General features: G+C 45.3%; 1 protein-coding gene across 4 annotated transcripts in view; it reads right to left on the bottom strand.

Annotated features, from left to right (window-relative positions):
• LOC119976369 (collagen alpha-1(XII) chain-like) overlaps positions 1-27,743 on the bottom strand; it is a 370,037-nt gene that overhangs the window by 175,252 nt on the left and 167,042 nt on the right. For all 4 annotated transcript variants that reach the window (XM_038816870.1, XM_038816860.1, XM_038816879.1 and 1 more), the window contains 8 exons: positions 25,764-25,906; positions 21,027-21,156; positions 19,813-19,955; positions 19,435-19,564; positions 17,256-17,398; positions 16,988-17,117; positions 7,527-7,646; positions 1,793-1,939 (listed from right to left, as the gene is read on the bottom strand). In XM_038816870.1, coding sequence (XP_038672798.1) covers positions 1,793-1,939; positions 7,527-7,646; positions 16,988-17,117; positions 17,256-17,398; positions 19,435-19,564; positions 19,813-19,955; positions 21,027-21,156; positions 25,764-25,906 — 1,086 coding nt within the window. The remainder of the gene's footprint in view (positions 1-1,792; positions 1,940-7,526; positions 7,647-16,987; positions 17,118-17,255; positions 17,399-19,434; positions 19,565-19,812; positions 19,956-21,026; positions 21,157-25,763; positions 25,907-27,743) is intronic.

Here is a 27,743-nt window from a genome sequence, read left to right on the forward strand (position 1 = left end):
TGACAACTCTGTCTGTCCTGGCCCTTAACTTCCAGCCTAACTCCCTAAACTTGTTTATTACCTCCACACCCTTTTTCCTACCTACATCGTTGGTACCAATGTGCACCACGACTTCTGGCTGCTCACCCTCCCCCTTCAGGATCCTGAAGACACGATCAGAGACATCCCTGGCCCTGGCACCCGGGAGGCAACATACCTTTCGGGAGTCTCGCTCGCGACCACAGAATCTCCTATCTATTCCCCTAACCATTGAATCTCCTATTACTATTGCTTTTCTATGCTCCCCCCTTCCCTTCTGAGCCCCAGAGCCAGACTCAGTGCCAGAGACCTGGCCGCTGGGGCCTTCCCCCGGTAGGTCATCCCCCCCAACAGCATCCAAAACGGTATACTTGTTTTGAAGGGGAATGGCCACGAGGGATCCCTGCACTGTCTGCCTGTTAGTTTTCTTTCCCCTGACTGTAACCCAGCTACTCTTGTCCAGTACCTTTGGTGTGGCTACCTCCCTGTAACTCTTCTCTATGACCCCCTCTGCCTCCCGGATGATCCGAAGTTCATCCAGCTCCAGCTCCAGTACCTTAACACGGTCTCTGAGGAGCTGGAGTTGGGTGCACTTCCCGCAGGTATAGTCAGCGGGGACACCAGTGATATCCCTCACCACCCACATCCTACAGGAGGAGCATGCAACTGCCCTAGCCTCCATCCCCTCTTACTTTACAGAATTAGCTGCCCTGTGGACCAACTGGACCTCCGCCCTCCGACTCTGCTCCCAGTCAGCTGTACTCTAAACTCCTGGTTCCCTTCACGCTCTTTGATAAATATAGGAAATTAAATGAAAGGAGTACCTTACTCCCTCCTCACCTAACTCCCTCAGTCACCAAACTCTCACTGTAGCACTCAAATGCCACAAGCTCAGCACTCAGTGCAAACAAAGTCTGCACTGTATCTAGCCCCTATTTATACTGTGACTCTAGCTTCTAAAAACTGGCCTAATGCAATTAACTAATTAACAAGCTCCAGCTGCAAGTAAGTCCAAGTAGAACCTTGTTTAAAGCTGATTCAAAATTCACCTTCTTATAGACCAAACAGCAACTTTTAAGTTAATTAACTAAATAAAAGAAATACTAGACTTTAAATAACCCTTATACTCCCTCAGTCACCAAACTCTCACTGTAGCACTCAAATGCCACAAGCTCAGCACTCAGTGCAAACAAAGTCTGCACTGTATCTAGCCCCTATTTATACTGTGACTCTAGCTTCTAAAAACTGGCCTAATGCAATTAACTAATTAACAAGCTCCAGCTGCAAGTAAGTCCAAGTAGAACCTTGTTTAAAGCTGATTCAAAATTCACCTTCTTATAGACCAAACAGCAACTTTTAAGTTAATTAACTAAATAAAAGAAATACTAGACTTTAAATAACCCTTATACTCCCTCAGTCACCAAACTCTCACTGTAGCACTCAAATGCCACAAGCTCAGCACTCAGTGCAAACAAAGTCTGCACTGTATCTAGCCCCTATTTATACTGTGACTCTAGCTTCTAAAAACTGGCCTAATGCAATTAACTAATTAACAAGCTCCAGCTGCAAGTAAGTCCAAGTAGAACCTTGTTTAAAGCTGATTCAAAATTCACCTTCTTATAGACCAAACAGCAACTTTTAAGTTAATTAACTAAATAAAAGAAATACTAGACTTTAAATAACCCTTTTACTCCCTCAGTCACCAAACTCTCACTGTAGCACTCAAATGCCACAAGCTCAGCACTCAGTGCTCAGTTCTGCCAGATCAACTCACAGGTAGTGCCTTGACCTGCCAATGGTTCGCTGCTGCCTGAATCATAAATAGCATAGACATCGACATCGTACGGTGTGCCGGGCTTCAGATTCTGCGGTGTGTAAGATGTCACGTCCCCCACGAACAACTCCATTTTTTCATTTGTGCCTGAAACAAGAAATCATTACGTACGTTAAATTTTAGTCTGAACTTCTCTCATCGCTTCTTTTTCTCTTTATGCCGGGGCTTCTGAGTGCAGAGGTTATGAGGCCCCAAAGGGGGAAGGGAGGTGGGGAGCAAAGGAGGGGAGCACAAACACTTCAGAACAAATGTAAAAATAACCTGCCAACACCGCACAATCATTCTGATGAAATTAGACGTTGCAATCATACAGAGAGGTGGAAATGCGTTTGGATGCAGAGGGAGCAAGATCGATTTGAAACTGGGCCTCTGGAGATTCAAGCCTCATGTCTGAAATTGAGCCTCAGATCGCAAATATTACCTGGGATCCCCAATTCAGCCTCAGGCCAGATTATCCGCGTGAGCTTCTGTCTGCTGCAACTTGCAGAGGCAGCTCGGCCAATTTAAGGAGACGATTAAGAACAAAGTTAAACCTCAAGGAGCATAAGTATGGGGTCGGGCAAAGAACTCCAATATTTACCCAAAATTATGGCCGGGATTTTCCAGCCCCATCATGGCGGGACTCGACACAGGAGATTTCACGCCCTAGCCAGAAGTCCATTGACTTTTGGTGGGACTGGATCAGCCCAGCAGCATGCAGGGCCAGAAATCCCACCCTATGCCTGGACTCAACTTCTAGCAACAGTATTTTGCTCCACTTCCGTTCAATGCCATACATTAGATTGATTCACAAAATAAAATAACTGTGCTTGGACTGAACTCTGCTCATGTTTGAAAAGCAAAATACTGCAGATGCCGGAAATCTGAAATAAAAACAGAAAGTTACTGAAATACCCAGCACATCTGGCAGCTTCTGTGGGAAGTAAAATGGAGTTAACCTTTCAAGACCAGTATGACTACTCCAAAACTGACTGGTAACTTTGTCCCACATAATAACCTCCACAAGACCCACATGATGATTTGATTGACCTCCTCATGGGGCTCGTGAATTACAAACACCCCTGCCAATGAGCAGAGGCCCATCAGCTGGGGGGTCATAATATCACTTCTTAAAAGCCGGCCTGGATTGGGACCGGCATATAGAACATAGAACATTACAGCGCAGTACAGGCCCTTCGGCCCTCGATGTTGCGCCGACCTGTGAAACCCCTCTAAAGCCCATCTACACTATACCCTTATCGTCCATTAGTCTATCCAATGACCATTTGAATGCCCTTAGTGTTGGCGAGTCCACTACTGTTGCAGGCAGGACATTCCACGCCCTTATTACTCTCTGAGTAAAGAACCTACCTCTGACATCTGTCCTATATCTATCACCCCTCAATTTAAAGCTATGTCCCCTCGTGCTAGACATCACCATCCGAGGAAATCGGTAGTCACGGTTGGGAAGTTTGTTGTGTATGCCACGCTGCGACCTTTTCTTTTGGCTGAAAATGAGTTGCCGTTTGAATTTACTTTCTTTGGGTTTCCTGATTCTTTGGGTATCCCAGATTAATTTTTCTAAAAACTTTCCCTTCACCAAGTTTAAACACACAAGATACATGACTGCCTTACCAGCTGCACTTTCTCTAATAGTTGCGACTGTAAATCGAACCAGGACTGTACTACACACACAAAGAAGCTTTTGACAAAGAGATTTTGCTGGGATTCTCCATTTGGGAGACTATTCTCCCGGCGGAGGTGAGTTGCAACTGATTTGCGCTCCCGCTGCGATCGCAGATCAGGAAGTAATTCACTGTCCTTCGCCATGCAAATTTATGCATAGTGATGATTATGAGGGATTCCTGTGGAAATCCAGTTATCAGGCCACCATATTGAGAGAGCTAAATGCATTCCAATCACACCAGCACCCCCCCCCCCCCCCCCCCCCGCCTTTTCCGCTTGAGTGATTTTGAAGTGGCCAACTGGAAATTGACAACACTTAACTCTCGTTGAAGTGGTTGATGTTTGTAAACATTGTGGTCAGAGTAATTCAGTGTTACTCAGCCATGAAGGAAGATGAATGGAGCAAGGCTCACAACTGTGTGTGTGTGTGTGTGTGTGTGTGTGTGCATGTGTGGATGCGGTCAACACAGACCACTAAGGCAAATGAATGAATGGCTTGCAGCTCAAGGATCTAAGGGGTTCAAACACAGGTCACTACTTTCTCTTTCCAGGAATTGACACATGATGCTTCCTCTATCTGAGCCAGCAGGTGTATGCCCAGGTGAGTATTACAACAGTAATTGCTTTCATTGCCTCTGTCTGCACTGCTCTCTAACTTCCAGACAGGGGTCTCTTTTTGGGGGGGCTTCCTGACAGATTTCTCTTTTCCGGGGGCATTCTGAAAGATTTATCTTTTCTGGGGAGCTTCCTGGCAGGGGTCTCATATCTGTGAATCTCATTTTTAGGGGTCTCTATGGGAGATCTCCATATTTCAGGGGTCCCTATGGGGTGTCTTCATATTTTGGGGGTCTTTGTGGAGGTGGCCTCCCTATTTCTCTGTTGGGGATCTCTCTCTTTGGAGAGTCCCTGCCGGCGGTATCCCTATTTAGGGGGTCTCTGTGAATGGTCTCCCTTTATAGGGATTGTCTGGGAGGGGCTCTTCATCCAGGGGGTCTCTGGGGGGTTGTGGCTTGTGGGGTTGGGACCTTTGATTAGGGAGGCAGGCCTGTAGGAGGGCGGGTAACAGACTTTAGGGGAAACCTCCATCCAGAGTTACCCCTTAGTCCACGGCAAGGTCCACCATGTCAGGTCACGCTAGGCAATACTTGTAGTGATTCTCGACCTCATGATTCCCGGCCCAGAGGAACAGCGAATCACACGGGCCAGGAGAATATGGTGCCCAGTCCCCCAGGTGGATGCAAATGAGTCATTGAGATCCATTTGCATCCACCAGCTGGCACCCGGGCGTGAACCTCAATCCCGGCAGCGAGGGGGCCAGAGCATCGGAAACAGATTGTTCCCAGCACCATCCCATTTTTCCCCCAGACATCCAATTCTCTGCCACATCAGGAATCCTGGTACCGGTGGAAAGTGGCGGAGAATTCAGGCCTTTGTCTTTTCCAGTCTTCCAGCCCCTCTCCAAATCATAGAATCATAGAATGTTTACAGCAAAGCCGGTTATGTTTGTGTTGGTTTTTGCAAACAACTCAGCAAGTTCAAGCTCCTTGCCTATTCCCAGTTAACAGTGCAATTTCTGTCTGATCAGATAATTATCCAACAAAACATCAGTAAGACCACACGTGGAATACTGTGTTCAGTTCTGATCACCCTATTATAGGAGGGATATTGTTAAACTAGAAAGAGTGCAAAAGAGATTTACGAGGATGCTACCAGGACTTGATGGTCTGAGCTATAAGGAGAGGCTGGATAGGCTGGGACTTTCTCCCCTGGAGCATAGGAGGCTTAGGGGTGATCGTGTAGAGGTCTATAAAATAATGAGGGGCATAGATATGGTAGATAGTCAACATCTTTTCCCAAAGGTAGAGGAGCATAGAAATAGAGGGCAGAGGTTTAAGGTGAGAGGGGAGAGATACAAAAGAGACCAGAGGGAAAATTTTGTCACACAGAGGGTGGTGAGCATCTGGAACGAGCTGCTAGAGGCAATGGTAGAGACAGGTACAATTTGTTTCCTTTAAAAAACAGTTGGACAGTTACATGGGCAGGGTGGGGATAGAGGGATATGGGCCAAATGCGGGCAAGTGGGACTAGCTTAGTGATAGAAACTGTGCGGCGTGGACAAGCTGGGCCGAAGGGCCTGTTTCCATGCTGTGAACATCTATGATTTTATGACTATAACCTTACGAAAGCCATGATTGATTCTGCATCAAACTTATTCCGTCCACCCACTCCCAAACCAAATGTCTTGCTTAGGTTGCAGTGCAATGCGGAGCCCTCTGGAAATCTTGTCCAAATGGACCATACTTGTGGGAAAGCTGAACTCTTGCCTCCCTGACCAAAGGCTTGGAGATAGAAAGCACAATTAAAAACTCTTGACTGATCTCCCTCCCCTCCGTGGCTATGAAAGCTCTGGTTAAGGTGTGCTAACTCAGGAATTGGGAAGCCAGTACACTCAGGTCTGTCAGGCAAGTTGAAATTTTATTTGTGTTACAATCCCAGTTGGTGTTCTAACTGGATGTGATGATTCCAAAATGGAATCCTGGCTCAAAATACTGTAATCATTGAATCCCTACAATGCAAGAGGCCATTCGGCCTTTCTGCTGTTCTATAATACATGGAGGAACAAATTCGTAGGGCCGCTATTGCTTTTAACAACAAAAGAAAAAGTTAAACATGAAAAGCTGGATTGTTATACAGTACTCCTTTACTCCTCCTTTAGCTTAATAAATACACAGACTTAAATATTAACATGGATGACAAAGTGCATCTTCAGATACAATGGTCTCATTGACATAAAGTCCCTTTTAAGCACTCAAGATGGCTGTGATCAAATACACGCACTCCACTCTGAACTCCAAGTGAATGTTTGGGATGTCTCCTCAGAAACTCCCCAGATGATTGTCACATGAAAGTTTCCAAACTCCACTGCCAAAACCACACTTTATTGTTTTTTTCTCATTAGTCTGCTTTCCTTTAGCAGTTTGCATTCCAAAATCCAGACAGGGTTTTGCAAATTACACTTTGAAAACAAAGCTTCCGCTCCACTTTTAACAACGAATCCAGTCCAGTATTTTACTCTAACTCCTTTAGGGTTTCGTTGTCTTAACTGCTTTTACTTCAGCCACCAATTTCCATGGTTATTTGAACTCTCTCACCACAGGCTGGAATAAAATCTCACAAACCTGACAATCATGTCAGATATCTTAGCCTACGTCTCAGCTCTGTTTGTCTTCATTGAACAATTCTCTGTAGTTCTACTTACTTTAATCTCAAGACTTCTTGGAAACTTCTCTTAATTTCTCTAGTTTGCTTAAGTAGCTGCTCTCCAGATCTCGGTACTTATTTTCTTAACCGTTACTCCATGGTATGTCTTTTCTTCCAGCAATGATGAGAATGCGTTCCCTCTTTGGTCTTCCAAACCAGCTGCTTCTAGCGGAACTCCTTTCCTTTTCACCACCCATCTCCAACTGCCCATAAATTAGCTAAAGTAAAACTTTAAAGCTTCTCTACCTTACAAGGCTCCAGTTGCTAAGCAACAGCCGCCTGCTTATGTCTTTTATTTATTCTTCACGCTGTATCCCTTCCTAAGCACAATAAAAGCACAGTTGGAATTTAACCGACCTTCACACTTATAAATACCTTGGTCCAGCATGAATCTATAATTTTTACCCTTCCAGAAACATAAGCATTAAATTAAACTAATTTAAAACTCTACCTTACTCCTAATGTTTGCCAATACAAATATAAATCCCTTAAAATTTCCTTTATTTTCCTCACATATGTCATATAGAAAATTCAAAACATTTTATTATTCCCAACACTCAATGAATAAAACCTAGGGCAGGCAAAATTAGAAAAGCAGTGTATTTCAGCTGAACCTCGCTCATGAGTCACAGGGGAATTGAAAAGTTCAAGGTAGTACATTATTACCTACGTTGCAGGAGAGGGAATAAAACTTTGTGTGAAAAGCAAGAAAATGGCATGTGCAGCACAGATGTGGGTATTTATTTACCTGTAGGCTGGTAAACAAGCTTGTATCCAAGAACTGGCGATGGAGCGGGGTCCCAGGTCACACGGAATCGGGTGTACCACTCGTCAGATACCCGCAGATTGCGGGGTTCCAGCAGACCCACTGGGGAAAGGGGTATAAAGGAGACACATTAAAGAGGAAGCAGAAACCCTTGAACTATTTTACAACTAAAGGAGCAAAGTGCCTGAGGTTTATTTCCTGCTCACTGAACCCCTGCTCTGGTGTTTGATTTTGATTGGCTGGTATCCAACAGGTCTATTGGGAAAGATTCAAAAAGAGAACAGAGGAAGGGACCACATGATAAAAATTTAACACATATACACAAAATAAAATATAAGCAGGGGGTCTCCAACAAATCTTCCAAATTTAGAAACGCCACACCTAGAAGTATAGAAGGAGACCATTTGGCACATTGTGGCTGTGCTAGCACTCGGTAATATCAATGCAATCAGTATCCCTCCCTCTGCACTTTCCCCATAGCACTGGAAATTTCTCCTTTTCAATTATTCATCAAATTCATTTTGAAAATTACTTTTGATTTTGCTGCCATCGCCCTTTCAGACTGCGCATTCCAAATCACCACTCGCTATGTAAAAAATATTCCCTTCATCAGCCCTCTGCATCTTTAGGCAGTTACATTAGATCTCACACATGTCCACACATGTAACAAGGAATAATGTACATAATGTCCACACAAACAAGGGATAATTTACACACATGTCCACACACATAAATTGAGGGCAAGGTGGGAGGTGTGGCACAGTGGTTAGCACTGCTGTCTCACACTAAGGACCCAGGTTCAAATCCGGCCTTGGGTAACTCTCTGTGTGGAGTCTGCACGTTCTCCCCATGTCTGCATGGGTTTCTTCTGGGTGCTCTGGTTTCCTCCCACAGTCCAAAATGTGCAGGTTAGGTGGATTGGCCATGCTAAATTGCCCCTTAGTGCCCAGAGGTGTGCAGGTTAGGTTAAGGGGGTTAGGGGAATAGTGCGGGGTGGCTGGAGGAGTGGATCTAGGTAGAGTGCTTTTTGCGGGGTGGGGGGATTGGTGCAGACCCAATGGGGCAAATGGCCTTCTTCTGCACTGTAGGAATTCGATGAGATAATTTCCGGGCACACAATAGGGGATAATTTCCACACATGTCCACACCCACAACAGGGGATAATTTCCACACATGTCCACACCCACAACAGGGCATAATTTACACACATGTCCACACCCACAACAGGGGATAATTTACACACATGTCCACACCCACAACAGGGGATAATTTACACACATGTCCACACCCACAACAAGGGATAATTTACACACATGTCCACACCCACAACAGGGGATAATTTACACACATGTCCACACCTACAACAGGGGATAATTTACACACATATTACACCCCCAATGGGATAATTTACACACATGTCCACACCCACAACACGGGATAATTTACACACATATCACACCCCCAATGGGATAATTTACATACATATCCATGCACATGAAGAGTTGTACAGCAGTACAGTAGCCACACAGTTGCACCTAATCCTCTATATGTCTCCTCCGAAGAGAGACCCACCCCTGGGGTGATTACCCACTCCGAGTCCCATTGGTCATCCAAGCTCAGTGAACCTTACACTGCTGTGTTGCCCTTAAAAGGGATAATCACTGCCAATCACCACACTTCATTCACATAAAGTAATTTTAATTTGTTTAATTACTATTCCTGAATGGACCTTACACTCTGATGCATTGATACTGACCTTTAAACACACTTTCCCTTCCTACTCCATCCAACTTGTCTTCACCAAATCAATATACCTTTGTCTTGCCTCAATTTCTATCTTTTAATTTTTAAATCTCCCATCACTGTGCCAGGCGGCACAGTCGCACACTGGTTAGCACTCATGGTTCACAGCGCCAGGGTACTGGGTTCAATTCCCACTTGGGTCACTGTGGAGTTTGCACTTTCTCCCCGTGTCTGCGTGGGTTTCCTCCAGGTGCTCCGGTTTTCTTCCACAGTCCAAGGATGTGCTGGTTAGGTGGATTGGCCATGCTAAATTGCCCTTAGTATCCAAAAAAGTGGGATTACTGGGTTACGGGAGTGGGCTGGAGGTGTGGGCTTGGGTTGGATGCCCTTATCAAGGGCCGTGCAGACTCGATGCCAAATGGCCTCCTTCTGCACTGTTGATTCTATTCTTCTATGATCACCTGAACCCGTGTCCCCTTCTGTTAGTTTAAAGCCATAGTTCACTGTTCAGACCATATTTGCTGGTACACTCCTCTATTTTATGCTCCATCCCTTCCTGCCACACCCTGGTTACAATCACACACAGATGTTGCTACCCTACACTATTACCTTGTCTTTCAACTCTTCACATGAATCCTCTCTCCCACTATTTAATTTAAAGCCCTCTCCATAGTCCCAGTTGTATGATTGGCCAGGACACTGAGAGGACAGACAGGAGCATAGTACAAACACGTCACCTCCTACATTACTGCCCTGGGAGTGTCAACCTAGATTATGCGCACACATTTCAGGATTGAAACTTGAACCCACAAACTCAGAGGTGAGAACCCACTGAACCATGGCTGGCACTCTTAGTGATCTCTAATATTCAGAAGTCACTGAAGACCCAGTCACCCAGTCTGCTGTTCTCAACAATTCAGTTTTAAACCAATCCTGTCATTCACAAACATATAACTTCAAGATTGGAGGATAGCAGCCAATTCTTGATTTTTTTTTGGCTGGATTTTGAAATGGGATCTGTAATGGATGTTGGCTATAAAATAGTGGAAATAAACCTGGGAGCTCTGGGTTAATGAAGAGTCGACTGTATCAGTTAGTTAATCTCTGCTGAGACAGCACTTGGAGACATTGCAATTAGCCTCAATGTCCACAGGCTAGGGAGGAGGGGATGGTAGTGTAATGTCATGTCTACTGGGCTAGTAACTCAGAGGCTTGCACAAATCATTTATACTAGACCATGAGTTTAAGTCCCACCAAAGCAGATTGAGAGCTCAAATTAATTTTTAAAATAATTAAAAGAATTAAGAATTTTAAGAATTATAAATAATTCTGGAGTCATTTCCATGATTACCATAAAAACCCAACAGGTCATTAATGTTCTTTAGGGAGGGAAACCTGCCATTCTGGGCCAACCCTCGTCCCACACTAACATGGTTAACTCTTATCTGAGCATAGCAAGCCACTCGATTGTATGACATTGCTAGAAAGGCTGGAGAGTATTAACAAAGTTGTGGAACACAGACTGCAGTAGTTCAAGAAAGCCTACCACCAACCTCTCAAGAGGAACAAGGAATGAGAAATATTTGCGAGCAATACCCAACTTCTGTGTAAAGTGTCTAGGTGCACCTTGGGTGAGGGGAAAGTGCAGGGAGTGTTCCAGAGTCACCTTGCAACTGCCCCCCCCCCCCCCCCATCGGCCCCCAACCAACGTCAGGTAAAAATATAGGTCGTCGCTGTGTCGCTTATGGGATTTGTTGGATGTGAGAAGTACATGGCACATTCCCCTGTTTAGCAATAGTAAGACATCTTACAACATCAGATTAAAGTCCAACAGGCTTTTTTCGAATCACTAGCTATTGGAGCACAGCTCCTTCATCAGGTGAGTGAAGCAATAGTGCCATAGAGACTGCAGGCCATAAGAATGCATTGTAAACAAAATGTATTGAGCACATAATGTAATACTCCCATTTTCAGACTAAGTGCTGGGACAGGAGAGGGAATGTGAGTATTTCCCATTGTGGAAGCCGGCAGGAAATCTTCCGGCTCTAACTTCATTAATTATGTACCCGGGTACATCGTATTCAGTGGTGGGGCAGGCCTGGATGGTGTGTATTTGCTGTCAAGTCTGAGCGTCATATTGCAAAGGCGTCCAACATCACTGACAAACTATTTAAGAAAGGTGGACTTCCTGAAAATGAAGATGGATGTCCTGGAATATTCTGAGGCTGGTAAATGGAGCCCTTCCCCCGACACCTATTCTGGAAAGACCACCTGCAGATGCTGCCCCCTCCCTAGGTTCAGGGTTGTGGGCAGCCCCTATCCTGAACCCCAGAGGCAGCCCCAGACATTGACCAGCCATTTGCACACCACATTGTTCCAAATGTGCTTCACCCCAATGTGTTTTCCCGCTGGCATCACAGAGAATCTGGCATGGGAGGAGGGGGGTCTTCTGACATTCATCTGCATCCCATTAATGAGAAGCAACTGAGGTTCACTTGGTCTCTGGTGGGCTTTCTGATCGCCTGAACGGGAACCAGCAGAAGATCCCACTGTAAATCTGATTTGATTTGATTTATTGTCACATGTACCGAAGTACAGTGAAAAGTATTTTTCTGCGGCTGAGGAATGTACACAGTATGTACATAGTAGACAAAAGAATAATCAACAGAGAACATTGACAAATGGTACATCGACAAGCAGTGATTGGTTACAGTGCGTAACAAGGGGCCAAACAAAGCAAATACATGAGCAAGAGCAGCGTAGGGCATCGTGAATAGTGTTCTTACAGGGAACAGATCAGTCTGAGGGGAAGTCTTTGAGGAGTCTTGTAGCTGTGGGGAAGAAGCTGTTCCTATGTCTGGATGTGCGGGTCTTCAGACTTCTGCAACTTCTGCCTGATGCAAGAGTCTGGAAGAAGGCAATGCCTGGGTGGGAGGGATCTCTGATAATGTTGTCTGCCTTCCTGAGGCAGCAGGAGGTGCAGACAGAATCAATGGGAGGGTGGCAAGCTTGTGTGATGCGTTGGGCTGAGTTCACCACACTCTGCTGTTTCTCGCAATCTTGCACCGAGCAGTTGCCATACCATAAATTTGCATCGGGGTGAAACTGATTTCTGGGCCTCTCGCCATATTCTCCCAATCGAAGGGAGAAATCTTCCCCAAGTCTTTTTTTCCCCTTTGGCAAAAAAATGTGACACCTAGTGTATGTGATAGCTGTCAAATCAGGAAACATCGCTAAGAATCAAGTGGTTGCTCAAAAATACATGTGAGCAAAATGTGGTGGATTAACAGGCAGGTTATGTGGTACATTCTATTGCTTCGCAGATGTGGACATTGCTAACATGCACCGGCTTTCTAGGCCACGTCTGAGGGTGGTTAGGAGACATCTACATGTGTGGGCCTGCATCACATAGAGACTCAGACCCAGCCAAGGACAGTAGGTTTCCTTCACTAAATGGGGTGTGAATGACAAAATAACAGCTTCACAGACACTTTTGCTGATAAAAGCATTTTATTTACAGATTTCTTTTTGAACTGAATTTAGTATCACAAACTGCCATGGTGGGATTTAAACTTCGGGTTATCATTGTAGACCTCTGGAATTTGATGGCCGGAATTCTCCGCTCCCGGGAAAAATTGGGAGGGCCGTCGTGAACTCGGCTGAATTTCACGATGGCCTCGGAGGACGCTCCTCACCCCCTATTCTCCCCTCCCGGCGGAGCTAGGAGCGGTGCTCCGTAAATCTCGGCCGCGGGGGCGTCGCGCCTAGAATGACGTGGCTGGCGCGCCTAATGACGTCAGCCACGCATGCACAGGTTGGCCGGCTCCAACCCGCGCATGCGCGGCTGATGTCATGACGCTGACGGCAAGAACCCGCGCATGTGCGGTGGCCGTCTTTCCCCTCAGCCGCCCCGCAAGATGTGGCGGCTTGATCTTGCGGGGTGGCGGAGGGGAAATAGTGCGTCTGATTTGGACGCCGGCCCGACGATCGGTGGGCACCGATCGCGGGCCTGTCCCCTCCCAAGCACAGTCGTGGTGCTCTTTCCATTCTAGGCCACCTACAAGCCCCAAACAGGCTTCTCACTCCCGTTTCATGATGGCAGCAACCAGGTGTGTTTGCCACCGTCGTGAAACGGCCGCGAATGGCAGGCTGCTCGGCCCATCCGGGTCGGAGAATCGCTGGTCGACGTGAAAAATGGCAAGCGGTGATTCTTCCGAGCGGGGGGTGGGAGAATCGCGGGGGGCGCCAGGGGGGCGTGAATTTTGTCGGGGGGCCCTCGCGGAGAATCACGCCCTATATCTTTGTGCTCTGGTTACTGACCCATGCCAGGGGAAACAGTTTTTCATTGTTTGGCCTAGCTGCTGGTTTAGTACAGTGGGCTAAACAGCAGGCTTGTAATGCAGAACAAGGCCAACAAAGTTCAATTTCCGTACCGGCCTCCCCGAACAGGTGCTGTAATGTGGCTGACTAGGGGCTTTTTACAGTAACTTAATTGAAGCCTACTTGCGACAATAAGCGATTATTATTATTATTATTATGTTAATACAGTAACACGAGCTTTAAACACCACTGTACCCATTTGGCTGTAATAAAATCACCATTTACGTTGAGAAATTGTCTATCATAACAGTAAATAAGAAAAAATTGTTTCCACTGCCAGGAGGCTTGGTAACTGGTTGGGCAAAGACTTAACATAAATCAACCAGAGCATTTTCTTTTCTAAAATTATGAGGTGTTTTTGATAGGCCAAACAATGAAAAACTGTTTCCTCTGGCATGGGTCAGGAACCAGAGCTCAAAGATATAAAATCATTGCCTGAAGAACCCAAGAATAATGAAAGAAACTCTTAAGAGTTCTTAAGATCTAGAAGCCACTCCTTGAAAGGCCAGTGGAATTACATTCCAGACGAACTTTCAGAAGGCGATTGGACACGTCTCTGAATAGGACTAATTTGTAGCGTTATAGGAAACAGCTGGGGTAAGCAAATAAACTGAACAGCTCTTTCAAAGAGCTAGCACAGGCATGATGGTTCGAATGGCTTCTGTCTGTGCTGTATCATTCCAGGATCTATCACTTCTCACCTATGGTGATGAGACAACTTTTATTTTAAACACAGCGAGTTGTTATGATCAGGAAGGCGCTGCCTGAAAGGGTGGTGGAAGTGGATTCAATAGTAACTATTGGGCTGTAAGGAAAGTGCGGGGAATTAAATCTAATTGAATAGCTCTTTCAACAACCAAGAACAGGTACAATGGGCCAGATGTTCTGTTCTGCGTGATTCCATGATTAAATACACGTGACCCCTGCAGCAGGAGGAATAAACGGTAAAAAGCCAAGCATTAATGCCAGCGTGGTATTGGTAATGATTGAGACATGAAAGCAAAATAATCCTGTGAATCGTCAGAAGTGAGGCTAATCTGGCAAATATGCACTCCTATTTCTTAATTACTGTATTGCTTTTCAAACTGGGACCTCCAGAATGTTCCTAAGGTTATCAGACTTCTATCTATCTGTTAAAATGCTGTACTTTTTGCTGTCTGACTTTGTGGCATGGCTTCTTTATTCTAAATGTTTAATTGTTTTCTGAATGAGTAGCTGACATTGTCTTTCCGAGAAGTGGTGCCAAGAAGCATGTCAGTATTTACAGAGATTCCATGAAGGTTTGTCTGTGGTTTTTACGAGGCCTCTGAGATTGAGTTAACATTTGCAGCAGTTGCCTGGGAGTGTGTCGGTGTTTGCAGACGGTCCCTGATTGATAATTAATACTTTCAAGGAGTTCCTGGGAGTGTGTCAGCATTTGTCGGAGTTTCTCAATACTGATATTCCTGAGTCGAAAACATAGAATCTCTACTGGCCATTCGGCCCATCGCGTCTGGACCAACTTGCTAAAAGAGCACCCTACCCAGCCCTATCACCACAAACCCACCCAACCTACACATCTTTGGATACTTTTTAAAAATAAATTTGGAACACCCAATTCTTTTTCACAATTAAGGGGCAATTTAGCATGGCCAATCCACCTACCCTGAACATATTTGAGTCGTGGGGTGAGACCCACGCAGACAGGGGGAAAATGTGCAAACTCCACACAGATAGTGACCCGAGGCCAGGATCGAACCCGGGTCCTCGGCGCCATGAGGCAGTAGTGCCTTGACTGAATGATGGAGCGGAGTTGATGGGCCAAATGGCCGAATTCTGCTCCTATGTCTTATGTCTCATGGTCTTATAGCGCTAACCACTACGCCACCATGCCGCCTAAGGACAATTATGCATGGCCAATCCACCTAACCTGCACATCTTTCGACTGTGAGAGGAAACCAGAGCACCTGGAGGAAACCCACGTAGACACGGGAAGAAAGTGTCCACACAGACAGTCACCTAATGCTGGAATCAAAGCTGGGTCTCTGCTTCTGTGAGGTAGCAGTGCTAACGACTGCCACCACAGAAGCATAGAGTCATAGATGTTTACAGCATGGAAACAGGCCCTTCAGCCCAACTTGTCCATGCCGCCCAGTTTTCATCACAAAGCTACTCCCACTTCCTGCATTTGGCCCATATCCCTACATACCCACCCTGCCCATGTAACTGTCTAGCTGTTTTTTTAATGGAAATTTTTTTTACCTGCCTCTACCACTGCCTCTGACAGCTGTTCCAAATGCTCACCACCCTCTGTGTGAAAAATTTCCCCTCTGGTCTCTTTTGTATTCTCCCCTCTCACCTTAAACCTATGCCCTTTAGTTCTAGACTCTGCTCCCTTTGGGAAAAGATGTTGACTATCTACTTTATCTCTGCTCCTCATAGAATTTACAGGGCAGAAGGAGGCCATTCGGCCCATCGAGTCTGCACCGACCCTTGGAAAAAGCACCCCACGTAAGTTCACGCCTCCACCCTATTCCCGTAACCCAGTAACCCACCTAACCTTTTTGGACACGAAGGGCAATTTATCATGGCCAATCCACCTAACCTGCACATCTTTGGACTGTGGGAGGAAACCGAAGCACCGGGAGGAAACCCACACACACACAGGGAGAACGTGCAGACTCCGCACAGACAGTGACAAAGCCGGGAATCAAACCTGGGACCCTGGCGCTGTGAAGTAACTGTGCTAACCACTGTGCTACCATGCTGCCCAAAATACTGCTGGAAGTCACTGATTTACTATAAAATTTAATATATTTGACCTTGGGTATTTGCTGTGAATTAGTGGTAACACTGAGTCAGAGGTTCATTGGGTTCCAGCCCCAGAGACTTGAGCATGTAATCTAGACTGGTCGTCCATTCCAGGACTGAGAGTCCTGTGTTGAGTAAAGTGCTGAATTTTGGATGATGTGTTCAGACAGGTCTGCCCTGCCAGGAGGATGTAAAAGATCTTGCGGCACTTTGCAAAGAAGAGCAGGGGAGTTCTCCCCCGTATCCAGCAGCAATATTTATCCAACACCACTATAATAAGATAATCCCATTGTTGTTTGTGGGACCTTACTGTGTGCAAATTGACTGCTGCCTCTAAATTGGCTGTTTCCCACAGCAGAGAGCTATACTGTCAGTCTCCAGGGTGAGCTGGTAACAGACAGTTACACTGCCAGTCTCCACAGAGAACCAGCGGTTCACAAGGATGTACATGGGTCTCATTTGTTTTTGTGGTGGCCAACAAACACCGGATAGAATAAAAAAACAAATGGAAATGAAAAAAGGATGATTACCTGTCTTCCCATCTCCGGTCAGCTGCCCTCCATCTCCATCCGCATACATTGCCACCACACTAATTCTATAGGGAGTGTCAGCTGTGAGGGGTTGCAGAAGAACATTGTTCCGTCTTCCCGGGACAAACGTCTGAAAACAAATATAGTTCTTTCAGGAAATGAGCAACGATGCAAGTAAGACTATCGGGGAGGTAGAGCAGGGGAAGGAAATCAAGTAGCACCATTTCAAACATCAGAATCTTAAGGCAGAGTTACAGAATGTACTTACAAACTCCTCAATTGGGTCTCCAACAGTTGGAGCATATATAATCCTGTACTGCTGTACTGCACCTTCTGCATGATCCCAGCTCACACTCAAGCTATTGGTCGTCGCATCGTAAACCCGCATGTTCCTTGGTCCACCACGAGGTACTGTGCAGGTGGGGAAAAAAATCGATCAATTGTATGGATGCGCAAGAAAAAAATTGGTTCAGTGCAGGGAATAGAAGAGAGAATTTACAGCGCAGAATCAAGCCATCCAATCCATATTGGTGTTTCTGCTCCATACGAGCCACCTCATATCGCACTTTGTCTAATCCTATCTCTGATCTTTCTATTCCTTTCTCCCTCGTGCGTTTATACAGCTTCCCTTGAAATACATTGATGCCGTTCACCTCAACCACTCCTTGAGGTAGCAAATTTCACCACTCTCTGGGTAAAGAAGTTTCTTTTCAACTCCTCATTGGATTTATTGGTGACTATTGTATATTTATGGCCCATAGTTTCAATCTCCCCATATGTATACCCTCTGAAATCCTTTTGTAATCTTCACAAACTCAGTAAGAAGTCTTACAACACCAGGTTAAAGTCCAACAGGTTTGTTTCGAATCACTAGCTTTCGGAGCACTGCTCCTTCCTCAGATTTAGCCGAGGACTGAGCAGTGCTCCGAAAGCTAGTGATTTGAAACAAACCTGTTGGACTTTAACCTGGTGTTATAAGACTTTTTATTGTGCTCACCCCAGTTCAATGCCGGCATCTCCACATCATGGCTATTCACGATCTCCAGCAGCTCACTCCTGAGCCTCAGAGAGAGGAAAGAACCCCAGCCCATTCCACCTTTCCTGATAGCTGTATTCTGAAGCAGACACACACAAAAACACCCACACACAAACACAAAAGCTCCCACACATATACAATACCCCAACATACACACACACACCTACAGAAACACACGTCCACAGTTATACACAGACACACACCCTGACACACACACCAACATACACACAAACACCTCCCCACAAACCCCAACATCCACATATACACGCACAAACACCCCACATACACACATGCAAACACCCCCCACATACGCACACCGACACCCACACAGACACACATTGACATCCACAGATACACATTGACACCCACCGACACCATCCAAAAACACACAAATACACACACACATACACACACACACACACAAACAGCCACACACACAAACACTCATGCCCTTTAGGGAAGGAAATCCGCCGTCCATACATGGTTTGGCCGACATGTGATTGCAGATCCATAGCACTGTGGTTGACTCTTGATGTACCGTCAATTCACCGAGAGACTGATAGAGCGAGTGAACATTAGGCTTTCTAAACATGAACTTACCTAGCCAGAGTCAGTCATACAGATGAGTGCCACCCGCAGGTAGCTGGTCTATATATGGTCCCGGTGAGGGCGGAGACAGAGGCGGAGCCCACCGGGGTTACAGTACAGTACCTGGAAGTAGCTCGTATCACCACTTCCAGGTCATAGGTTATAATATCATACAGATGGCTCATGCATTAGGTGAATACATTTACCACATCTCTTTAATGTCCTTTTAAATGGCCAAGCAAGTCACTTCAGTGCAATTAGGGATTAGCAAATTGCGATAAAAGCTGACCCAGTGACACCCGCATCCTATGAATGAATTTTAAAAAAACACTCCAAACACAAACACTCAATAAACAAACGCCTCTCACAAAAAAAACCTACAGACATACCAAAACACACACACACACCAACCCCCCCCTCCCCCATACACACACACCCATACGCCAAACACCCCACACAAACGCCAACACTCTCACGTCAACACCCGCATGCCAGCACCAGGCACCCACACACACACCAAAACCTATTCACAAACAAACTCCACACACACACCAAAACCTATTCACAAACAAACTCCACACACACACCAAAACCTATTCACAAACAAACTCCATACACACACCAAAACCTATTCACAAACAAACTCCACACACACACCAAAACCTATTCACAAACAAACTCCACACACACACCAAAACCTATTCACAAACAAACTCCACACACACACAAACTCCCACACAGACACGGGCATGTGCAGATATGCACACATGTATCCAGAGATGTAAGCAAGCACCCACAATTTATTAATAGTTACTTAACCTACATGTTTTTCCCACATCAGTGCCTGGATCGCCTTCTCCATTTGCATACATTGGCACCACGTTGACAGAATACTCGGTGTCTGATTGTAGGCGGTCCAGGAGCACATTGTTGGTATTTGCTGGCACCGTAATCTGGGCAACAAATAAGCAGCATATTCACAATCAGAAAAAGGGACATAGCCAAAAAAACACAGAAAACATTCTTAATATAGAGCATTAAGAGCCAGGCAAAAGGTATTGTTTACCACAGGCTCCAAAAGTTGAAAAAAAAAATTGATCATAGCGTTGAATTTTTTTTTGCATATCACAAATTATGCTTACACAGTCTCAGCTGAATTAATGTTTACGGTTCCACTAATGTCTGGATGACGGTAACTTACATATTGGGCGGGCCGGGTTCCAGTCTGAGGTGTGTAAATCACCCTGTACTGCTGCACAGGTCCTGGTGCACTAGTCCAACGAACATTCAGACTGTTTGTCGATGGGTTGAAAACTTGAACACTTCCAGGTGCCCCCCGGATTACTGAGCACAGACACACACACAGGAAGAAAAGATTGAATTACATTGTTTGCGTAGGTTAGAACTGGCAAATACAGAGAACCAGCTTTAAGGTCAACACCAACCCCATCCACCGCGTTATATCTGTGTTTCCAACGAACAATGCTGTGCCCTGGCAGGTCAATGAGGTCAGGACATGAGGTATAGAGGGATACACTGCATAGAGCTTCAAGTGCCATTTTCCAAGTGGATATGTGAGATAAAGTGATGTTGAAAAAGGGAATCAATGCTCCTTTAATGGGGAGGAAGATCAGCTCAGAACTTTCTCCTGGTTGCTGCTCATTTACTCTGCTGGAACATTGTGAAAATGCTATTTGAGAACAGGATTGGGTTTGGCTGCAGCGATGGTCAAGGGCTCTGTACTAAACCATCACCGATGAACGGCACAGTAGCACTGTTGCTTCACAGCGCCAGGGATCAGAGTTCAATTCCCGGCTTGGGTCACTGTGCGGAGTCTGCATGTTCTCCCTGCATCTGCGTTGGTTCCCTCCAGGTGCTTCAGTTTCCTCCCACAGTCCAGAGATGTGCAGGTTAGGTGGATTGGTCACACTAAATTGCCCCGCAGTGTCCAAATGTTAGGTGGGGTTGCTGGGTTATGGGGATAGGGTGGAGGTATGGGCTCAGGTAGGGTGCTCTTTCAGGGGCCAGTGTAGACTCGATGGGCTGAATAGCCCCCTTCTGCACTGTAAATTCTATAATACGCAACAAATACTTACTTGAACAACAATCTGAGAGCTTCCCGGTGTCCACAGTACGTTAAGCCTGTACATGGCATTGCCTGCTGAAGGCAGGAGTGAATCTCCCTACCTCACTGAATGCTTGGGAGTGCCTTCATCACCCAGACTGCAATGGTTCAAGGTGAAAGTCCACTACCAAGTTTCTGAAGGCTAACCAGAGGGATGATCAATTAATGCCAACCTTGCCAATGACATCCACATCCCTGGAATGAATCATTTAAAAACACGGAATTGGGAGTTTAAATTTTAGATCTGACCGAAAGGGAACAACTGGATTTTTTTTAGGCTGGGTACTTACATGTTCTCCCAGTACTGGTTTTACGAGCCCCTTCGCCTTCATCAAAGACAGGAACTACAGTAACGTCATAAGGTGTATCTGGATTCAGTTTCTTGAGGACTGTGCTGTGTGTATTTCCTGGTACTGTGACCTAATAATATAAATCCAACATAAATCATTACCCTTCAATTTTATTGGATGGATTACAGTATTGCAATTGAGTTGTTCCATTACAGTTATCTTTCCGCACCTAGTGATGCACTGAGACAAACTTTCATCTGTTTCCATCGCGAGTAATTCTCAGATCAGGCCGTTAGTCTGTCGCCAGGGGCTTGTAGCTTGAGGGACACCACTCCACATCAAACGTGGCTGACCAGCAATCTCGCCCGCTCTTATCAGCAGCTATTGGTGTGTTGGAAGGATTTACAGGGTGACACACAACCTGATTGGCCGCATTATGAACACACTTTCCTTGGCCATCAACTCCTGGAATCAAACTCAAACCTGGAGTTTCTGGCTCAGAGGTACGAATGCTACCCACTGATTCACAAGACCTCTGCAATGGTGCTGTTACTGGACTAATAACGGAGTAGAATGTAAATTCAAGTTTCCCCATCGACAGTTTGAACATAGAACATAGAACGATACAGCGCAGTACAGGCCCTTCGGCCCTCGATGTTGCACCGACATGGAAAAAAAAACTAAAGGCCATCTAACCTACACTATGTCCTTATCATCCATATGCTTATCCAATAAATTTTTAAATGCCCTCAATGTTGGCGAGTTCACTACTGTTGCAGGTAGGGCATTCCACGGCCTCACCACTCTTTGCGTAAAAAACCCACCTCTGACCTCTGTCCTATATCTATTACCCCTCAATTTAAGGCTATGTTCCCTCGTGCTAGCCACCTCCATCCGCGGGAGAAGGCTCTCGCTGTCCACCCTATCTAACCCTCTGATCATTTTGTATGCCTCTATTAAGTCACCTCTTAACCTTCTTCTCTCTAACGAAAACAACCTCAAGTCCATCAGCCTTTCCTCATAAGATTTTCCCTCCATACCAGGCAACATCCTGGTAAATCTCCTCTGCACCCGTTCCAAAGCTTCCACGTCCTTCCTATAATGAGGCGACCAGAACTGTACGCAATACTCCAAATGCGGCCGTACTAGAGTTTTGTACAACTGCAACATGACCTCATGGCTCCGGAACTCAATCCCTCTACCAATAAAGGCCAACACACCATAGGCCTTCTTCACAACCCTATCAACCTGGGTGGCAACTTGCAGGGATCTATGTACATGGACACCGAGATCCCTCTGCTCATCCACACTACCAAGAATTTTACCATTAGCCAAATATTCCGCATTCCTGTTATTCTTTCCAAAGTGAATCACCTCACACTTCTCCACATTAAACTCCATTTGCCACCTCTCAGCCCAGCTCTGCAGCTTATCTATGTCCCTCTGTAACCTGCAACATCCTTCCGCACTGTCTACAACTCCACCGACTTTAGTGTCGTCTGCAAATTTACTCACCCATCCTTCTGCGCCCTCCTCTAGGTCATTTATAAAAATGACAAACAGCAACGGCCCCAGAACAGATCCTTGTGGTACGCCACTCGTAACTGAACTCCATTCTGAACATTTCCCATCAACTACCACTCTCTGTCTTCTTTCAACTAGCCAATTTCTGATCCACATCTCTAAATCACCCTCAATCCCCAGCCTCCGTATTTTCTGCAATAGCCGACCGTGGGGAACCTTATCAAACGCTTTACTGAAATCCATATACACATCAACTGCTCTACCCTCGTCTACCTGTTCAGTCACCTTCTCAAAGAACTCGATAAGGTTTGTGAGGCATGACCTACCCTTCACAAAACCATGCTGACTATCCCTAATCATATTATTCCTATCTAGATGATTATAAATCGTATCTTTTATAATCCTCTCCAAGACTTTACCCACCACAGACGTTAGGCTCACCGGCCTATAGTTACCGGGGTTATCTCTACTCCCCTTCTTGAACAAAGGGACCACATTTGCTATCCTCCAGTCCTCTGGCACTATTCCTGTAGCCAATGATGACCTAAAAATCAAAGCCAAAGGCTCAGCAATCTCTTCCCTGGCTTCCCAGAGAATCCTAGGATAAATCCCATCAAGCCCCGGGGACTTATCTATTTTCACCTTGTCCAGAATTGCCAACACTTCTTCCCTACGCACCTCAATGCCATCTATTCTAATAGCCTGGGTCTCAGCATTCTCCTCCACAATATTATCTTTTTCTTGAGTGAATACTGACGAAAAGTATTCATTTAGTATCTCGCTTATCTCCTCAGCCTCCACACACAACTTCCCACCACTGTCCTTGACTGGCCCTACTCTTACCCTAGTCATTCTTTTATTCCTGACATACCTATAGAAAGCTTTTGGGTTTTCCTTGATCCTACCTGCCAAAGACTTCTCATGTCCCCTCCTTGCTCGTCTTAGCTCTCTCTTTAGATCCTTCCTCGCTTCCTTGTAACTATCAAGCGCCCCAACTGAAACTTCACGCCTCATCTTCACATAGGCCTCCTTCTTCCTCTTAACAAGAGATTCCACTTCTTTGGTAAACCACGGTTCCCTCGCTCAACCCATTCCTCCCTGCCTGACTGGTACGTACTTATCAAGAACATGCAATAGCTGTTCCTTGAACAAGCTCCACATATCCAGTGTGCCCAACCCTTGCAGCCTACTTCTCCAACCAACACATCCTAAGTCATGTCTAATGGCATCATAATTGCCCTTCCCCCAGCTATAACTCTTGCCCTGCGGGGTATACTTATCCCTTTCCATCACTAACGTAAAGGTCACCGAATTGTGGTCACTGTTTCCAAAGTGCTCACCTACCTCCAGATCTAACACCTGGCCTGGTTCATTACCCAAAACCAAATCCAATGTGGCCTCGCCTCTTGTTGGCCTGTCAACATATTGTGTCAGGAAACCCTCCTGCACACATTGTACAAAGAATGACCCATCTAATGTACTCGAACTATATCTTTTCCAGTCAATATTTGGAAAGTTAAAGTCTCCCATAACAACTACCCTGTTACTTTCGCTCTTTTCCAGAATCATCTTCGCCATCCTTTCCTCTACATCCACTAGGTGGCCTATAGAAAATTCCCAACAGGGTGAGCTCTATTTTCAAGAGATATTAAGAATAAAAAACTTACCTCAATAAAAGTGACCATGAAGCTGTCAGAATGTTTTAAAAATATCCACTAAGGCCCTTTAGGTCTCAGATACAGGTTGAAATCCGATGGATTTAGAACTGAGATGAAAAGGAACTACCTGAATTTGTGGAACTCACAAAACCATAGTGCAATGGAATCTGAGTCATTAAACGGTTTCAAGAAGGAGATAGATATATTTCTAATTTTAAAAAATGATAAGGGGAACAAGTAAGGAGGTGGATTTGAGACCAGGAAGAGATCAGCCATGATCTGATTGAATGGTGGAGCAGGTTTGAAGGGCTGAATTGCCTACTTCTGCTCCTAATTCCTTTATTCCTATGTTCCTATGTTTAGGGAAGGAAATCTACCATCCTTACCTGATCTGGGTCTATGTGTGACTCCAGTGCCACACCAACATGGTTAGCTCTTAAAACAGCTTCTGAAATGGCTTTGCAAGCTACTCAAACATATCACGACAACTAGTAGATGGCCAACCTTGCAAGCGATACCGCATCCCAAGAATGACTCATAAAAATTAAAGCTTGTTAACTTCTTGCTGGCCATGGGAGCTTATTGAGCACCCTTGTGTGCCCACTTTCTCCAGTAGTTAGTACTTCAATGGCTGTACAGCGTCAGATTAAAGTAACTTCTTTCTTTCTATGTAAAGATCAGCACCTTTATTAACTGTTGTAACAAAGTACAAAATGAAGAGGACCAGGGGTTCTTTGAAGGTACAATGAATGGCTTCACAAGGAAATTGCAGAGCAATGAGGATAGAGTAAGCCAGTAAGACTGACTGGATGCTCCATAGAGAGCTAGCATGGGCCCAGTTGGCCAAATGGCTCATTCTGCGCCATAATGACAATTATTGCACTTATTCACCTCTGGTCATAAATCAAATTGACAGAAAATTCTGTTCAACCACTGATCGAGATGTCATAATTCAAAAAGTATTAATTAGTAACATGAATGATTTACTGGAAAATGTTCACTTCTGAACACACTCAACCTCAAAACATTTGGGATAAACCACCTTGGGAAATCCATCTGTGCCACTGTTTAACAGTGATTTCACATCATGCAAACAAGGGCGGATTTTGCCAGATTTCCAGTTGTAAGGCAGGAAACTCACTGTCCATCAGTGAGTTTTTGGTGGCCCACTAAGGGATGAATTGATACCATAAACAGTCAGAATGAAACTTGAAGAAAATTTTCCATTAAACCCCCTCCCAGAGCTCCCTTGGATATCCCCAATTTCCTCGACTCCTGCCATTGTCATCGTACTTCCAACTGCATGGGTTCTAAACCCTGGAATTCCTTTCATAAACCTTTCTTCCTGTGGCACACTCCTTAAAACCTACCTCTTTGACCAAGCTCATTGTCACCCCTTTATGTGACGTAGTATCAATTTTTGTTCAATAATGCTCCGGCTGAAGAGCCTCAGGAAGTTTTCCTATATGGATGGTGCTGTAGAGAAACACTGTTGTTGACAATTGCTACATTGCATCTGAAAAAGGCCTGGCTGAATTCACTAATGAAAGCTTACCACTTCTTCATTCCCAGCCTCAGTGGTGGGAACATAGTGAATCTTGTAGCGCCGTACGACACCTTCAGCAGGATCCCAGATCACATTCAGTGAGCTCATTGTTGGATTGTACACTCTGAGATTTCGAACTGAAGCAAGCGGTTCTGGAATAAAATATTGCAGATGGTATTGAACAAAGTATCATGATGGTGGTTTTGAATGCTCCCTTGCAGGTAAAAGCTCCGCCCTCTGCTCTGCCTGCTTTAATCTCTCGATGAACGGTGCGTTTGTGGAGCAACACATGTTTCCACACCATTCTCCAACTTGTTCTGGGTTTACCTAAAGTAACAATAGCACCTGGGAAGTATGTATATGTAGAGTTTTCCTTCTGGCTAGGCAAACCTGAGGAGGTAGATTTTTTCCTGGTACTTGTGGGCAGCATTGTAGCACAGTGGTCAGCACAGATGCTTCATAGCTCCAGAGTGCCAGGTTCGATTCCTGGCTTGGGTCACTGTCTGTGCGGAGTCTGCGCATTCTCCCTGTGTGCATGGGTTTCCTCCGGGTGCTCCGGTTTCCTCCCACAGTCCGAAGATGTGCAAGTTAAGTGGATTGGCCATGATAAATTGCCTTCAAGTGTCCAAAAAGGTTAGGTGGGGTTACTGGAATAGGGTGGATGCATGGGCTTAAGTAGGGTGCTCTTTCCAAGGGCCGGTGCAGACTCAATGGGCTGAATGGCCTCCTTCTGCACTGTAAATTCTATGATTCTATGTCATCCTGGGGAATTTGTGATCCCTTGGGGTCACAGTTATTAAAATCAGTCGTTGAACATGATAACAGCAGGGCAGGATTGCCCAGTCTTAAATCTTTAAAACAAACTGCATAAACCTTCAGGATTTTGGGCATCCCCTCAGTGAGATTGTGAAACCTGAGTAGCTCTTCATTCCTGCTTGATGCTACACTGGAGTTGTGAATTAGAGCCATCCTTTGATTGTGTAATCCATCTGACATGCCAGTGCAGTACCAAGGGAGTACTGCACTGTCAGAGGTGCTATCTTTCATACAAGGCCCTGTACACTCTCCTACGTGGGCAGGGAAGTTCCCAGGGCACTTTTTCAATAAGAGCAGGGGAGTTCTCCCCTGATCACCATTTACCTCTCAACCATTATAAGTGGAAGAGCTTTTCTGGTCATGGATTTCATTGCTGATTGTGGGAACTTAGGCTGCATTTCTGACATGACAAGTTTTTTTAAAGCATTTCTTTACACACACACACACACTTTTTCCCCTTGGGCAACAGTGGTGGAAGGATTTCCAGGTTGACTATCAGCTCATTAACCTGCATCATGATTGCTCGTTCCATGGCCAACAAGTCCTGGTGTGGGTTTGAACCTGGAACTTGTGGTTGAGTAGTCAGGATGCTACCCACTGCAACAGAAGACCTCCCAACAGTGACTACACTTCAAAAGTATTTAATTAGCCTTAAAATGTGTTTGGAATGTCCTGAGGTTGCAAAGGCACAAATTACATGAATATTCTTTCTTCTAAAGTAACAATATCACCTCTTTTGATCACAGTAAGAAGTCTTACAACACCAGGTTAAAGTCCAACAGGTTTGTTTCAAACACGAGCTTTCAGAGCAACCTCTCCATTCACCTGAGGAAGGAGCTGCGCTCTGAAAGTTTGTGTTTGAAACAAACCTGTTGGACTTTAACCTGGTGTTGTAAGACTTCTTACTGTGCTCACCCCAATCCAACGCCGGCATCTCCACATCACCTCTTTTGATTTACACTTTCTCAGGAAACCAGAACGTTTGTTTGTCTTTCCCAATGTAACCATACACTGAGCGGGTGGTTTCAATAACTTTTCCACAATAATCCCCAAATCCCTTCCCCAATCAGCATGCTCTGCTGCTGATTTATTCAAAACACACATCGCCCTTTTGTTCTCTTTCTCAAACTAATTATTTTACATTTAGCAAACCAATTATTTTCTTGTGGCCGC

This window comes from Scyliorhinus canicula, chromosome 1 (genome assembly GCF_902713615.1).
Source record: "Scyliorhinus canicula chromosome 1, sScyCan1.1, whole genome shotgun sequence".
Classification (NCBI taxonomy): domain Eukaryota; kingdom Metazoa; phylum Chordata; class Chondrichthyes; order Carcharhiniformes; family Scyliorhinidae; genus Scyliorhinus; species Scyliorhinus canicula.